General features: G+C 40.9%; 1 protein-coding gene across 1 annotated transcript; it reads left to right on the top strand.

The window, feature by feature from the left end:
* The first annotated feature begins 761 nt into the window (after nucleotides 1-761).
* On the top strand, nucleotides 762-17133 carry tspan2a (tetraspanin 2a). Its single transcript, XM_014166099.3, has 8 exons — nucleotides 762-991; nucleotides 7389-7491; nucleotides 10477-10574; nucleotides 11620-11694; nucleotides 11822-11917; nucleotides 12053-12115; nucleotides 15379-15462; nucleotides 15605-17133. The coding sequence occupies exons 1-8, from the start codon at nucleotides 923-925 to the stop codon at nucleotides 15668-15670; spliced, it is 654 nt and encodes a 217-aa protein (XP_014021574.1). The 5' UTR covers nucleotides 762-922; the 3' UTR covers nucleotides 15671-17133.
* The last annotated feature ends 61 nt before the right edge of the window (nucleotides 17134-17194 follow it).

The raw sequence follows: 17194 nt of genomic DNA on the forward strand, positions 1-17194 counted from the left end.
CATGTTCTCCATGTCCGAGCCTGCCTGCCGTTCTATCCCTCGTTGACTCTGTCTTGGATTACGAACCTCTGCTTGCCCTCGACCTGCCCTTTTGCCTGACCCTTTGTGATAATAACTATTCTGAGAACCGAACCATCCCCCTCCGGTGTCTGCATCTGGGTCATATCCTGAGTCGCGATACAGAATCTATGTCTTCCAAAAAGGGTTCTTCAGATCAAAACGGTTCTTGGTATAACCCTATCCCTCCATAGAGAACCCTTTTGGCAATTTATCTTATGTGTAAATGTTTTAGGCTTTCTTTTGGCATAATGCACTTCAAAGGTTTGGGTAGAAAGTTATTTACCAAGTTTCAGTTTTTGGAAATAAGATCTTAAAATATAATCTGTAGATAGAATATAGCCTATAGAATGCCATCTGATTGAGCATGAAATCAACCCACACATTTCTATTTAGCGTAAGCATGTTTTTCTACATGCTATAATGTCTTTAGTGAAACATTACTGTATTTAAATAGTATAGCTTATAATAAACCTTTTATAGTTAATATTGCACGCGTAGAAAACATACACTTATAAATGTAGTCCTTCGATAAAGTGTTTCAGCCTACAATAAAATAGGCTTGTTACAAGAAACAAATACAATCAAATTAAGTGGAAGTTTAAAATCCCAAAATATTGATATTGGCTTATTTAATGAGGGCACAGCATTTTTGCCATCTGATTAATTTGTACCACTCATAAACCAATGACGGAAATGGGCGGTCCAACAACGCGCGTAAAGCTTCTCCAATGTTGTCATTTTGAGATTGCAGCGCGGTTGTAGACTATTGTTGATGTCAAAGACGCATGTAGAACAAAGTATCGCTGTATTTTCATTCTTTTATTGGTCGTATTAGAGACGGATTTACAGAATCTCTGGAATCATGAGTAAAGTGCAAGGTGGGATGAAATGCGTGAAATATCTTCTTTTTGTTTTCAACTTCATATTCTGGGTAAGTGTTGATCCTACTACCGATACATTTATTCGATCATTAACATGGTTGCATCTGTGCAGAATTTATTGTGATTTATAGTGATTCCTCATAAATTGCATATGCTTTTTGCAGCAAATCCATCTCTCACGCTGCTGTAGCTGATTCATTTATATTCTTCTGCCGGTCCGGAGGGAAAGTACATGTCCTCTGTTGTTGTCGGATTTTTATCAACGTAACTCATTTTCATGGAAGCATGTTGTTACCAAATATAATCATATTCTCTTATTTGATGGTTGAGATAGAAAGCGCGCGTGTGCGCGCTCTCTCGCACGCACACGTTATATTAAATGTTTACAGCAGTATTTCTTCAAAGACATGTTCTCATGGTAACTCCTTTAACCACGACTCACCTCCTTCCAGATGTAGTTGAAGGATCTTAGTTTGATCACTCTTTTGTTGTTGAGAATTTGCGCATGAGCTTCATGATTTACATACATTCACTGAAAACCCGCACTAACACTTGGTTATAACAGTATTCCACTTCTCATGTAGCCTACTTTTGTCCAGTTTATAGTCTTACCACTGACCAAGCAACTGTACTAATGGACTAAATGTTCAAATCCTGTTGCAACTGCTCGGCATCCGACCGTAAGGCGCTACAGAAGGTAGTGCGTACGGCCCAGTACATCAATGGAGCCAAGTTTCCTGCCATCCAGGACCTATGTACTAGGTGGTGCCACACATCGACTAACTTCTACCACCGTTATATAGCCTCGTTATTGTTATTTTATTGTGTTACTTTTTATTGTATTTTTTACTTTAAGTTTATTTGGTAAATATTTACTTAACCCAATTTCTTGAACTGCATTGATGGTTAAGGGCTTGTCAGTAAGCATTTCACCTGTTGTATTCGGTACATGTGACTAATACATTTGGATTTGATTTGTTTATTACATCTGTACCTGAGATTCTGAGGTCACAGTTCTTCACAGGACTGACTGAACTTCATGTTTAGTGTCAACTCAAAGTGTGAATGAACCTCCACATAAAATGTTATTTAAATACTAATGAAATGGTTTATGTAATTGCACAATTACGACATCTATTACAGCAGTATGCATAGTTTGCTCTAGACTGTTGTGATTTACACTGTACGACGTTTCTCTAATTTCAACAGTAAAACACTGTAGAATGCACAGCAAAATACTGCAAATGTGTTTTACAGCACACTATAATACTTTTCTGTGATTTCAACACTAAGACACTGTAGAATGCACATTTTACAAAACATTTTACTGTTGAAATTGTATAAAAACTCTGTGGCACAGCGGTAAGTTGTTGGCTTTAATAGCCTACAATCAGTTGGATTGCATCTTACGTCATACTTCCCTTTTTTGCCTTCAAGTTGACTATTTTTCAAAAACTGAATATATGGCATTATTTAGGATGCTTAACTCAGAAGCTTATACTATACTAAATAAAAAGAATATTTGAACAACAGTGCAGAATGTTTGCTTCCACATACAATTATTTTCAAACTAATGTGCTTTAAACAGGATTCAACCTCATACCCTGATGTCCCTGAATGTTCCCTACTCAACCTTGTAATCTACCATTCAGGTGAAATGACATGTACAAAATCCTAACTATATATCTTTAAGTACGTTATCCAGTAAGGTTGGTGTTTGAAAGCCGCTTAATCGAAGAAAGCACTGGAACCACAGTAAAATCTGTGGGATCTTGCGAAGCTGATGACGTACTTCTGATAAAGTGATACACACATCTGAACACTGCTTTGAAGTTACGCCTCGATCACACCAACAGTGTTTTTGCATTTTGGTACACCAGAAGTACATTCATTTCCAATGGAATGCTATGTGTGCCTTGCAGCATTGCGTTGCAGAGGCAGTTGCAGTGCATTCTGTGGGGTGCATACGTTGGGTTTATCGAACATGCATCAAATTATATGTGTAGACAGTTTGACAGAAATGGTTGCAGAAGGTGAATATTGAACTTTTGTTGCACACATATCCAGATGATGCTGTGTACCATTTTGCGAAAACGCTGTAGGTGTGTTCAGAGCTCCAGTATTACACGTAACATCACTACTAGCGAGTGCATAGTATTGATGTTTCTGAATCATTAACATATTTTGAGGTGTGTCTTGTAAGAGGCTATATTTGTTGCACCAGTTCGTAAGAATGCTTTTTAAGTGATATGTTGTAGTGGTTCCCTAACAGTTACATGTATATAGGGGACAGATCAGAGTAGCAGCAGGTCTTAAACTTTTAATGGTTGAATATTTAACCACGTCCATTTGATCTGTTTTGCCCTGTAATCACAGCCAGTTTGGAAGCCTTTGTTTAGGCCTCTAAAATTATAAGTGATTAAAAACACATAGTATTCATTAATATGCTGAACTTTACAAATGCCTAGCAGCCAACCTGCTTGCTCCAATCCCTTGTAAAATACTGTGAATAAATTACGTTCTTACAGTTTATTAGTCACTTTTACAGTATTGTAGTGTGTTTCATTACTTTGGCATTATAGTAACTTACAGCAAGCTGGCATCAAGTTCTCGTCAATATCTCAGTAATGTATTGACACTATCCAGAGATCATAAGATATCTTGTAATTATAATTATTTTGAAGACCAGTGAATCCTCAACTACAACAACATTTTCAGTAACTGTTACAGAAACGTTTAACTTGCTATGACTATGATAGGCCTATGTGGGTTTTTTTATCAACCTTGGTTGAATGCACCAAATGTAAGTTGCTAAGGGACAAGAGCGCCCGCTAAATGACCAAAATGTACAAATTAAAACTTGTAAAGACTACTGGGTAATATGTCACTTGGTAATAACAGTAATATGTTGTAATTAAACTGTAAATGAGATTACTGTAACTGACTTGGTACTGTAAGTTATATTACAGTACACATTTTGGCCAATCGCTGCCAGGAAGTTACTGTAAATTTTACAGGAAATATTTTACAGTGTATACATATAGTATAAGACTACTGAAGTTCTTGCAGAACTGCAGTTTGTTGGTACATTTCCAACATACTGTAGCTACGATGGCCAACCATATTTCCTATCCCCCTTCCTCATACAAGTTGGCACTGTGATGTAACTTTCTTTTTACTGGGAAGAGTGATGTCACTTTGTCAGACAGGAGCCCTTTGTGCCCAGTTAAGAGACAAAAAGCAGTGGCGTTGTGAGACGAGCCAAAGAGGGCGGGTCATAGTGGACAGGAGAAAGCATACACCGTCAGTTTGGCGTACAGTGCCAACGGGCAGCCAATGCCAGTGTGTGTTACGACACCCATCTGTAGGCTGTAGGCCTGTGAGGCTGGCACAGCCTGTGGCTGAGACACCATGGGCTGTCCTGCTCTGAGTTTTAGCTGTAGGCACAGATCTAGGATCAGCTTACTCTCTGCCTATCCTTGCCATTATCATTAGGGGGTTGAAATACATATGGAATTGTCTGAAGATGGTTATATCAAGGATCATTTACTCATTTTATTTGGAATTTTAAGACCCCTTTAATTCTAAAAAAAAAGTGTATACATTTTTTATTGATGAAACATTGAATTTGGCCTTACTTCTATTAGCCCATAGAAACACATTGAATACCAGATTCATACAGTTGAAGTCGGAAGTTTACGTACACCTTAGCCAAATACATTTAAACTCAGTTTTTCACAATTCCTGACATTTAATCCTAGTAAAAATTCCCTGTATTAGGTCAGTTAGGATCACCACTTTATTTTAAGAATGTGAAATGTCAGAATAATAGTAGAGAGTGATTTATTTCAGCTTTTATTTCTTTCATTACATTCCCAGTGGGTCAGAAGTTTACATACACTCAATTAGTATTTGGTAGCATTGCCTTTAAATTGTTTAAGTTGGTTCAAACGTTTCGGGTAGCCTTCCACAAGCTTCCCACAATAAGTTGGGCGAATTTTGGCCCACTCCTCCTGACAGAGCTGGTGTAACTGAGTAAGGTTTGTAGGCCTCCTTGCTCGCACACACTTCTTCAGTCCTGCCCACAAATGTTATATATGATTGAGGTCAGGGCTTTGTGGTGGCCACTCCAATACCTTTACTTTGTTGTCCCTAAGCCATTTTGCCACAACTTTGGAAGTATGCTTGGGGTCATTGTCCATTTGGAAGACCCATTTGCGACCAAGCTTTAACTTCCTGACTGATGTTTTGAGATGTTGCCTAAAATATATCCACACAATTTTCCTCCCTCATGATGCCATCTATTTTGTGAAGTGCACCAGTTCCTCCTGTAGCAAAGCACCCCCACAACATGATGCTGCCACCCCCGTACTTCACATTTGGGATGGTGTTCTTCAGCTTGCAAGCCTCCCCCTTTTCCCTCCAAACATAACGATGGTCATTCTGGCCAAACATTTCTATTTTTGTTTCATCAGACCAGAGGACATTTCTACAAAAAGTATGATCTTTGTCCCCATGTGCAGTTGCAAACCGTAGTCTGGCTTTTTTATGACGGTTTTGGAGCAGTGGCTTCTTCCTTGCTGAGCGGCCTTTCAGGTTATGTCAATATAGGACTCGTTTTACTGTGGATATAGATACTTTTGTACCTGTTGCCTCCAGCATCTTCACAAGGTCCTTTGCTGTTGTTCTGGGATTGATTTGCACGTTTTGCACCAAAGTACGTTCATCTCTAGGAGACAGAACGCGTCTCCTTCCTGAGCGGTATGACGGCTGCGTGGTCCCATGGTGTTTATACTTGCGTACTATTGTTTGTACAGATGAACGTGGTACCTTCAGGCGTTTGGAAATTGCTCCCAAGGATGAACTAGACTTTTGGAGGTCTAAAAAGAAAACTGAGTTCTTGGCTGATTTCATTTGATTTTCCCATGATGTCAAGCAAAGAGGCACTGAGTTTCAAGGAAGACCTTGAAATACATCCACAGGTACACCTCCAATTGACTCAAATTATGTCACTTAGCCTATCAGAAGCTTCTAAAGCCATGACATCAATTTCTTAACTTTTCCAAGCTGTTTAAAGGCACAGTCAACTTAGTGAATGTAAACGTCTAACCCACTGGAAATGTGAAACAGTGAAATAATCATCTGTAAACAATTGTTGGAAAAATTACTTGCGTCATGCACAAAGTAGATGTCCTAACCGACTTGCCAAAACTATAGTTAACAAGAAATTTGTGGAGTGGTTGAAAAACGAGTTTTAATGACACCAACTTAAGTGTATGTAAACTTCCGACTTCAACTGTACATGGAAAAACAGATAGTCAAAAAATAAATCAAAAGGAAGTTTGTTTTAAAGTGTCTGTCCTATTTCTGAGAGATCAGGAAATTATTCATATATTTTGACCCATTTTTAACTCCTTTTTTTGGCACTAAACTATTTTCAATAATTGCTACTTCCATAAATTATTTTAGCTGGTACCGAGCAATCTTCAGACGATTCTTCTGAGGCTTGTGGGTGTCCTAGACCAAAACATAGAGGGGTCATATCAGTGTGTAGCCCAAACTGTTTGGATGCTACAGACAGAAGTTGGCAGATCGGCGGTCCTGTGCCGCTTGTGGGGGTTGTAGCGCGTAACAGAGAACACCCTCGTGAGAGTCTCATCTTTCCATATAGTGGTCATACTAGTTCGTTCGGATTGCTACAGACAGAGTTTCGAGATCTCTCATCGTCTGACAAACACCACTGTAGCTTGGCCACCTTCCACTGCAGATGCGGAAGGCCGCCATTGGCGGAAGCGGTGGATTGAGACGCAGCCCATGCAAAAAAAACTTATATCTCTAGCTTAAACTGACGGATGGGGATGTTTTTATTATGCTAATTAGATTTCAGCAGTGGCGCCGACATCGACACTAGGACACCTCGGACACAAGGGCTAGTTAGTTGTGAAGTCAATTATTTGATACTGAATGTTCATTGAAACAGCCTTTTTGCCAGGCATTGTTGTTTTCAGAGTAAAACATTTTACTGAACAGTATCTGCCCAGGCCTCTACAAAAGGCCAGATGGTACATGTGACAAAGTCACATGGAGTCATGGGTGACACCACATTGTGTTACTGGGTTTCAATCAATGGGTTATTCTATTTAAGCTCTCATGGGGACCAATGCTGTGCGGTGTCCTGATCTGTTCTCAAGGTCAGGTCAAGATTAGACAACGTTCATAGACACTAGTCGGTCTGTACAGTATCTCACATCTATAGTATGCAACATGATGCTTTAAAAAAGGTCCCTGGTTTATGATGACAAAATACACATTTGTGTAAACTAAACAATAGTGTGCAAAATGTGTTAATTGATTACTGTGTTGCGATGTTATTCAGTGAATATTCCCTGAATGTTGAGGATTTATTTATTTCATGTATGTTCATGCTTTATCTTTTCTGCTCCCCAGCTGTGTGGCTCGTTGGTGTTGGCAGTGGGGTTATGGCTGATGTTTGACCCAAAGACAGACCAGCTCCTGAATGGAGAGGGAGCCCCCGAGACCTTCTTCATAGGTGAGTCCACAGTCAGACCAGGACGCTAGACCGGCTGAACACCTTCCCCACTGGTTCTATTGGAGTTATTGTACTGTACTTAGTTACCATGGTCAGTATGGCACAACGTAGCCATAGCAAAGTGCTATATTTCCTCTAGTTTCATAAATGTTTTGCACGTATTCTTGTACTGAACATGACCCAGCTACCTACAACGTTTACTTAGGTAGGAATACGTTTGAAGTACAGTATTTAATGGGTTGGTATCTTTGTGTTTGTTGGAGCATTTCCCATCAATCTAACCTGTTCTTGTTTCTATCCCATAGGAACATATACGCTATGACAGGAACATTGCATTTGTTTTATGGATTATTCTAAAATTAAAGTCACACTAAATCGCCTGCGGTCATACCCTTGTAGGACATAATAATAGGTTGATTTCTGCAAAAACAGACACATATTCCCCACAAGAGCTTGTTGAAGAGAAAGTGCATGGAGGGGCATTTTCCTGAGCATCCGGTTAAATGCAAACTACACTTGAAATAACATATTATTCACACATTGCCCCATGTCATGTCACAATCTATATTAGCCATTGTATACTGTATGTATTCAAAGACTCTGTCTTGTGTTTCAAGTGACCTCTCAACGTTCAGTATTAAGTATTGGTGTTCCGTATAATATCCTCTCTCTCAATTGGTCTCCTACATGGACATGAGTAGAATGCAGCCTATTCTTGTTACTCCCATTTAGAGCGTAACCTAAAATGGTGACTCACTTTACCAACTCTTCACCATGCCTTCACCCAGTTGGCTGCTGCCCTCAGGGTGCTGTATCTCATTGGGTGGCCTCTGAGGCGACTGTCTCCTAGCGACCGCCACTCCCATCAGCCAGAGAGTCATGATATCATCAACAATTGCATAATTCATTGCACATTGTGATACTGACATCTGATGCCAGCTTTTCTATTAAATCCTAGTTAAATGCAGTGAAAGAAGAGCTGGGTACATGCCCAAGCCTTTTGGGTTGGTGTGTCATCACTGCTGGGATGATGTATGCAATGTAGCTGGCTATGATAATACTATAAGTTCATTTTGGCTTTCGATGCAAATGCCGTACCAGCTCTTGCCTGGGCATCCAAACCATGTGGTACAAAGAGAGCTACCCCCAACATAGGGACTTCTGAGTTTGGTAATGTCTAGGCAATGTATAACAATCACCTGTCCTGAACAGATGTGCTATATAAAACAAGGCTTGGGAATCATGTTACATATAACTTGACTACTAGACTTTTCTGCAGAAAAGCAAGCAGTATGCAGATAGTAAGTGTACGACCAGCTCACAGTAAAAAGCAAAGCACATAAAGCATCAGATGACAGCTTTGATTAGTAATGAAATGGTAGCAATAGAACAGCAGCAACAGGAATCATAAACCAAACTCAAAATCGGATCCAATAAGGCTTTCTGTATTTGTTGTAGCCAACAATACATGCATAACCTCGTATTCGGATCCATTTGAGTTCACATTTAATGTGGAGACGTTACAAATGTCTGGGCAAAAACATAGCACTAAGTTTGATCATGTTTTGTCATAGTCCAAGGGAGCCTTGGATACAAGATAAATATTATATTGGGCAGCATAAGAACAATATGTGAGGGAAAGGTTACCTTTTTGCAGTTGTACTGAAGACAAGACTAATTAGACAGGGATATCAGAGAGGGACAAGGAGGCAGCATTCCCTACGGATGATTCACTTTCCATTCCGTCACCTCTGTGCCTCTGTGCCTCTGTGTAAGCTGAGGCAAGCCTATGGGGAGCAGTGTTATTACAGTACGAGTCGATTTGCACACTAAATGCTCAAAGATTTGCATTGCCCATTGATAACCTCCACCAATGTTGGGGCAGCACAGAAATGCAAATGCTTAGATATCGCAGACACTGAAAAGGAGCTGTACATGTGTTTGGATTGGAGGGCTCTCTTATCAACATCGCCGGCTTTGCTTGTGTAAAGCAAGGCACCTGTCTTGTCTCATGATGTTTTCCATCGCTAAGCAGGAGATCAGCTATGAGCTTAGCCAGCCCTCTTCTTTCCAGTTTCCTCCCCCAGCCAGATTGCAGCCACAGCGGACCGCTTCGCTTCACCTCCTGTCTATTGTTCTTAAACAACGAAAACAACCTCGGCGCACCACAGGCCCCCATGTGGTTTAATTAGGCAGCCGTAGCAGTTCCTGCCTGTGTCGTCGATTAAGCCAAACACTGAGCATGGGGACTTCCCAGGTGTACCATTACTCTACCGTATCATTGTCTAAGTGTCGCACTGTTTCACTGTCTCAGGGAAGGGCTGGTAGTGAAGGCTGGGCTGAGGGGGCATGGGGGAGCATCACCGGGGAGATGAGATGACACCATCCCAGCCGCAGTGCTGTGGTGACTGTGACACTAGTCTCCGAGCAGATGCTACCCCAGCAGAGTCTTTGTTAGGCCTGCCCTGCGATGATGGTCTCTCCTCCTGCTCCTTGTGTTGAGAGGGTTACTGTTGTTCAGGCAGGGGTGGAGCAGATAATGAGGACATCCACAGGCCTCTGAATATATGAGCGCTGTGTTGATGAGACAGATTACAGAGACATATACTGCTGCATATTCAGCAAAGTGGAGCATTGGATTACCTTAGCAACACGTTGCTGTCCAGGGTATGCAAAATATATTAAAATCAACCAAGAATAAATTTGAATAATATGCAATGAGCACTTTGAAGTGGGAAAGTACTTTGTTTTAATGATGAGACTTTTCACCACTTTTCCCTCTGTGACTCATTTGAACTTACAGTTCAGAAAGTCAGCATGAAGATAGTATTACATACGGGATACTCCAACACTTTACTTTGTAGTTAGATTGTGTTGCTGCATGGTAGAATCCATGTGCAACACTCTTGCCTAATGCTGCCACCCTCTGTTGATTCACTGCTCTCTCTCGCTCTCTCTCTCTCTCTCTCTATCTACTCTCCTCAGCCGTGTACATCCTGATTGGTGCAGGCGGGGTCATGATGCTGGTGGGATTCTTCGGTTGCTGTGGAGCTGTGAAGGAGTCACAATGTCTCCTTGCGTCGGTGGGTAAATGGTGGGAGTTTTACCTTAGGTGCCTAGCCTCAGGTTGTGTCTTTAGCCTAAGGTCATTCATGTACTGTACATGTTAGATCATAACCTGTTTCACCTGTTGTGCCATCATCATGATTTGTAATTACATAGTATGCATTTTGAAGTTCACTGTTAAGTGGAATGGAATTTTAACGGCGCGCCAAAACATCTTGAGTGAAGTCAAGCCGAGTGAAAGTCCAAATTTAATCTAAAAAGGTATTACCATTTTTTTTTTATCCTACCGATCTACACAACCAACTCACTTTTTTTTTTTTAAGTGAATGACAACTATAGAACATTTAAGAAATGGAAATGTCTTGATATGTCTTCACACCCCAGAGGTAATACTTGGTGGAAGCACCTTTGGCAGCCATCACAGCTGTGAATTATTTTGAATAAGATTCTACCAGCGTTTCACAACTCTTAGAGCAACATACTGTATATCCATTGTTTTTGTCAAAATTGCTCAAGATCAGTACATTTGGTAGGGAATCGTTGAAGGACAGCAATATTCAAACCTTGTCCCTGATTTTTAAGCAAATTTGAGTCAGAACTGAGACCAGACCACTCAAGAACAATCAACACCTATTGGAAAGCCAGTCTGGTGTGTCTTTGGCATTCACATTTGTGTAATTGTTCTGCTGAAAAACAAAACTTTATCCAGAGTTAAGTTTTCAGAAGACTTGGGTGGGTTTTCCTGTAACTTTTACCTGGGCTTTGCTCCTTTGATATTTCTATTGACCCTGACACTCCCCAGTTCCTGCCGATAACATGATGCTGCCACCACAAGGCGGTTGTAGAGATCAGTTAAAAAAATATATATGTTTTTATATTTAATTTTAAGGCAACGAAATGTGAAGATTATGCTAGGGGTGTGTAGACTTTCACTAGCGACTGTATTGGCATACGGTAGGCCTTGAGTTTAAGCTGACCATATGTCCTGACCAGGGAAATCTCCTGGCCAAATGTACAGGATACTCTGTGAATGAATATAACACTGCCTTCTCTGTTTTGCAGTTCTTTGCCTGCCTTCTTGTAATCTTTGGTGCAGAGGTTGCTGCAGGTGTGTTTGGATTCATGAGCAAAGACAAGGTATATCCACTTTAATCAATGTTCCGATATTTAATTAAATGGGAATTAAAGACAACCAATTGTTTGTACCGCAATCTCGATCTCTTACTTATTTCAATTACTGATTCACCCTTAATCTATGTTTTAGATCATCGAAGACGTTCAACAATTCTATAGTGAATCTATTTCAGAGAGTTCTGAAAATTCCAACGGGACTGCTGTAGCTGAAATTTACCAGAACATTGTGAGTTAAACTTCATTTTATTTTTTGCTCTCATATGTACATGATCATGTCACACTGTCAATGTTGTCCATTTCTATGTTTGGATATACAATGTTTATTTTTGATATCCTATGTTTTTTGTTGTTGTTGCCGTAGCTGAATTGCTGTGGTGTCCCCATGCCTTCGCCTTTGTGTCCTGATGCTGATGAAGACACAAAGGTACAACTCAGATTGAGGCCTCTAGTGGCCATAAGGCCATATTAGCATGGGCAGCGACATTGAGGGCTTCCACAATTTTAATTTAGTCAACTGGGTGGGACTTCATTGGCTAATCCCTCCCGATGACCCTGTTGGAGTCGTGTCCAACCGGGTCATCAGGAGGGATCAGCCAATCGTGAAGAAAACTGACTACATCAAAATGGAGGTTTGCCTCAATGGCGCTGCCGGGTCATTCATACTATGCAGTGGCTTTTGGACCTCATAACTTTAGGGGACTTTTTAAAATTATTCTATCAGAAAAGGGACATGTTTGACTTTCAGAAAAACATATTGGTCAAGCTCAAGCACTTCATTTTTATTTTGGTGCATTTTCCAACCTGTTAGGTGCATACATTTGGAGCCTAAATTAGCCAAAGCTCTGTCAGTGAGCAAGATTGAGCTAGCATAATGGAAAGGGGGATACCTAGTCAATTGTACAACTGACTGCCTTCGACTGAAATGTGTCTTCCGCATTTAACCCAACCTCTGAATCAGAGAGGTGCTGGTGGCTGCCTTAATCGACATCCACGTCTTTGGTGCTTGGGGAACAGTGGGTTAACTGCCTTGTTCAGGGGCAGAATGACAGATTTTTAGGTTGTTAGCTAGGGGATTCAATCCAGCAACCTTTTGGTTACTGGCCCAACACTCTAACCACTAGGCTACCTGCTGATCACTTGAACAGGATTTTAATTTCTCTAAAACATAGTGTTTTAACATTTAGAAATTTGGTAAATGTTCTCAAAAATGTAGCCTAATAGGGTGGAAATGTATGAGTGGGACATACAGACTAACAACATGAAACATGGAAAAATTTATAAAAGAGTGTTTATATACTGCTCAAAAAAATAAAGGGAACACTTAAACAACACATCCTAGATCTGAATGAAAGAAATAATCGTATTAAATACTTTTTTCTTTACATAGTTGAATGTGCTGACAACAAAATCACACAAAAATAATCAATGGAAATCCAATTTATCAACCCATGGAGGTCTGGATTTGGAGTCACACTCAAAATTAAAGTGGAAAACCACACTACAGGCTGATCCAACTTTGATGTAATGTTCTTAAAACAAGTCAAAATGAGGCTCAGTAGTGTGTGTGGCCTCCACGTGCCTGTATGACCTCCCTACAACACCTGGGCATGCTCCTGATGAGGTGGCGGATGGTCTCCTGAGGGATCTCCTCCCAGACCTGGACTAAAGCATCCGCCAACTCCTGGACAGTCTGTGGTGCAACATGGCGTTGGTGGATGGAGCGAGACATGATGTCCCAGATGTGCTCAATTGGATTCAGGTCTGGGGAACGGGCGGGCCAGTCCATAGCATCAATGCCTTCCTCTTGCAGGAACTGCTGACACACTCCAGCCACATGAGGTCTAGCATTGTCTTGCATTAGGAGGAACCCAGGGCCAACCGCACCAGCATATGGTCTCACAAGGGGTCTGAGGATCTCATCTCGGTACCTAATGGCAGTCAGGCTACCTCTGGCGAGAACATGGAGGGCTGTGCAGCCCCCCAAAGAAATGCCACCCTACACCATGACTGACCCACCGCCAAACCGGTCATGCTAGAGGATGTTGCAGGCAGCAGAACGTTCTCCACGGCGTCTCCAGACTCTGTCACGTCTGTCACGTGCTCAGTGTGAACCTGCTTTCATCTGTGAAGAGCACAGGGCGCCAGTGGCAAATTTGCCAATCTTGGTGTTCTCTGGCAAATGCCAAACGTCCTGCACGGTGTTGGGCTGTAAGCACAACCCCTACCGGTGGACGTCGGGCCCTCATACCACCCTCATGGAGTCGGTTTCTGACCGTTTGAGCAGACACATGCACATTTGTGGCCTGCTGGAGGTCGTTTTGCAGGGCTCTGGCAGTGCTTCTCCTGCTCCTCCTTGCACAAAGGCGGAGGTAGCGATCCTGCTGCTGGGTTGTTGCCCTCCTACGGCCTCCTCCACGTCTCCTGATGTACTGGCCTGTCTCCTGGTAGCGCCTCCATGCTCTGGACACTACGCTGACAGACACAGCAAACCTTTTTGCCACAGCTCGCATTGATGTGCCATCCTGGATGAGCTGCACTACCTGAGCCACTTGTGTGGGTTGTAGACTCCGTCTCATGCTACCACTAGAGTGAAAGCACCGCCAGCATTCAAAAGTGACCAAAACATCAGCCAGGAAGCATAGGAACTGAGAAGTGGTCTGTGGTCCCCACCTGCAGAACCACTCCTTTATTGGGGGTGTCTTGCTAATTGCCTATAATTTCCACCTGTTGTCTATTCCATTTGCACAACAGCATGTGAAATGTATTGTCAATCAGTGTTGCTTCCTAAGTGGACAGTTTGATTTCACAGAAGTGTGATTGACTTGGAGTTACATTGTGTTTAAGTGTTCCGTTTATTTTTTTGAGCAGTGTATTTATTTAGCTTTTCACCATTGTTTTACCACCAAAGAAATTATGACACTTTCTGAATGTGGTGACATTGTAGGAAGAGGTTGTTTTCTTAAACTGAGAATTTCAACAAATTAACAGGATAGAAAGTGATATCAGGAACACAAAGAACAGCTTAAATAAAATAATAATAAATACAATAATCAGGAAAAAAAAAACATTATTGACAAGAGAGAATTTAACTAGAACTATAAAATAATGAAGGCTTGAATTTTTTTTTATGGCTTATATCTGTATTTCTTGTGAAAGTTGATGAATAACAACCGAGGACATGGTAAAAATGCCTACATCCATTGAATTAAAGTATTTCAAATGATTAAATTCCCTTTCAAGATCCATATTTTTGTGTATTTAAAGTAAAGGACACCTGACCTTATATTTAAAGCCTTTTGGAATCCACATTTTACACTAAATAAGAAGAGATATTTCCGTGGGACAGAAAAGACACCGCATTTCCTGGGGACAGAAAAGGAACCCTTCCCATGCTGTCACGCTATAATGGCAGATACAAAGATGAATCCTCTATGTTGAAAACAAAAATTGTTTTACCATAGGCCTACTGCTTGTCCCCTACTGAGCGCCATTACTAAGACCTACAGTTGTGTTTGTCACATTACAAAATACAATTTTTAGTTTTAGAAGCTAGTTATAGTACAGTAGTGCAGTTAACTGTGCTTTAAGCATAGGGTTAATATACCCTTAATGTGCTCTTATTATTTTGTAAGAAATAGTGAATAAAGGTATTGTAAGTGACATTATCCTATATCTATATGTTTCCAGGACTGTCTGAATGCAATAATGGACTTTTTCAATGAAAAGCTCTACATTATCGGATATGTGGGGATTGGTGTAGCAGGAGTAATGGTAAGGATCTTACTGACACTCGGGCACAAATTACATTATGCTACATATGATTATTTACAAAATGTTACACATTATACTGCAAAAAACTGTATTACTAGCGTATAGCCTACTAATATAGATGTTTTTTTTGCTCTCTCCTCAGGTCATTGGTATGATCTTCAGTATGGTCCTCTGCTGTGCAATTCGGAACAACAGGGAGGTGATATAGAAAGACCCTGTATCTCTACCCCTCCCACCCTGCAGACCCATCAGCCCTTTGTAATCACCATGCCTGAATGAGGAGGCGACATCACATCTGGGCTGGATGACAGGGGAGCCTTTTTTTTTTTTTAACACAAACATACAAGTCCATAGGGTCAATTTGGTGGTGTGGGTGTGATATCACACCCAAAATATCACCAGGATTTCCCCATCCCCTAGACAGAGGCCTGCACTGTGTGGAGCCAGTGGGACCAGGCCATCTCTCTTTCCTCTGGCATCTTTGTTCACTAAATATCTGGTCCCTCTCGCGCTTCTCTCCAAGCACAACATGGCTCAGGATTTGGCAGTACACTGAGACATTCCCCATTTTTTGCACCCTCTAACACTGCTAGCATTCCATGTACGTGTAACGGCTTCCTTTTTTTGATGAAAGAATGTGATGGCGGAGGAGCATTGATGTAAATACAAACTCCCTTTTTTGTGTGCTTTTTTAACGTTATTGATTCAATGTCTTTGGTAACCTCAACTTAAAAGGGCAATCAGCATTTGAAACAAAGTGTGTTACCAACCCGTTTTGGTAAAAAGCTGAGGGATGGGGCTGTAACAACTCTCAAATGAATAGACAGAGCAATGGATGCAAGGACTGGCCATCCATGATATAAAAATGATGGGGTACAACAGTTGAACTAAGCCCATGAGGCGCTAATACGTTATATTATTCAAGAATCAATGGGTACATATTAATTTATAAGTACAAGAGTGGATGTAGCAAATGCAGATTTCCCATTTAAGGGTTAATTGTGTCTACAGGGCTACTATAGTCACCCATCATCTGCTCGTTAAAGTCGTATGTAGGTCAGTAACCTTAACTCCAGTCTTGGGAGTTTTACCTAACTGTTGTTGGGACTTGCACCTTTGCAGCATACATTTCATTACTCACTACATGCCTACATTTTGCATCTTTGTACAGACAAGCCCAAGCAACCTATTCTCACGCAACTGCATATTTCACCTGAACAACCTGTATGGTTTTTGCCCTCGATTAGCAAAGTGGTGCTCTGCTAGAAGTATCCCCCGCATCTTTATGAGCCGGGAGTGTGGGCCTACAATCCAAAAAAAGAGCCTGTTTCAACTTGACTGACATTCTGAATGACTATTGTCATCAGTGTTCAGGGAAGCAGCTACATTTATGAAGTACTGTCATTCTGTAAATGCCTAACCTTCTGAAGTCTAGATGATAAATGTATTTTGCATTGTCCTGAGTGATCTCTATTAGAGCATGCAATGTGTGAACAGTTACAGTGAGTTAGTGTATTTTGTGTGAATTCTTGTAGGCATTGTAGGCTGTTGTAGAATCCAGTTTATGCTAATAATGTCAAACAAAAAAAAGAAACCAATGAATGCTTTTAATCAGCATGTCCATTTAGTAGCTGCTTTATTGCCTGTAAAATAAAACAGTAATGGGAACAAGTTTCTATTCTTTTAAAATGTTTGGGATATCCTGAGAGAAAGCTCAAATAAATGAAAGACT

This window comes from Salmo salar, chromosome 22 (assembly GCF_965601325.2).
Source record: "Salmo salar chromosome 22, fSalSal1, whole genome shotgun sequence".
Lineage (NCBI taxonomy): Eukaryota > Metazoa > Chordata > Actinopteri > Salmoniformes > Salmonidae > Salmo > Salmo salar.

Bases quoted from the DNA above. Each gene is read 5' to 3' on its own strand.
- tspan2a (XM_014166099.3), top strand. From the start codon at position 923: ATGAGTAAAGTGCAAGGTGGGATGAAATGCGTGAAATATCTTCTTTTT. The intron at 7,492-10,476 runs GTGAGTCCACAG...TACTCTCCTCAG, and splicing joins CCCCGAGACCTTCTTCATAG to CCGTGTACATCCTGATTGGT. The intron at 15,463-15,604 runs GTAAGGATCTTA...CTCTCTCCTCAG, and splicing joins TTGGTGTAGCAGGAGTAATG to GTCATTGGTATGATCTTCAG.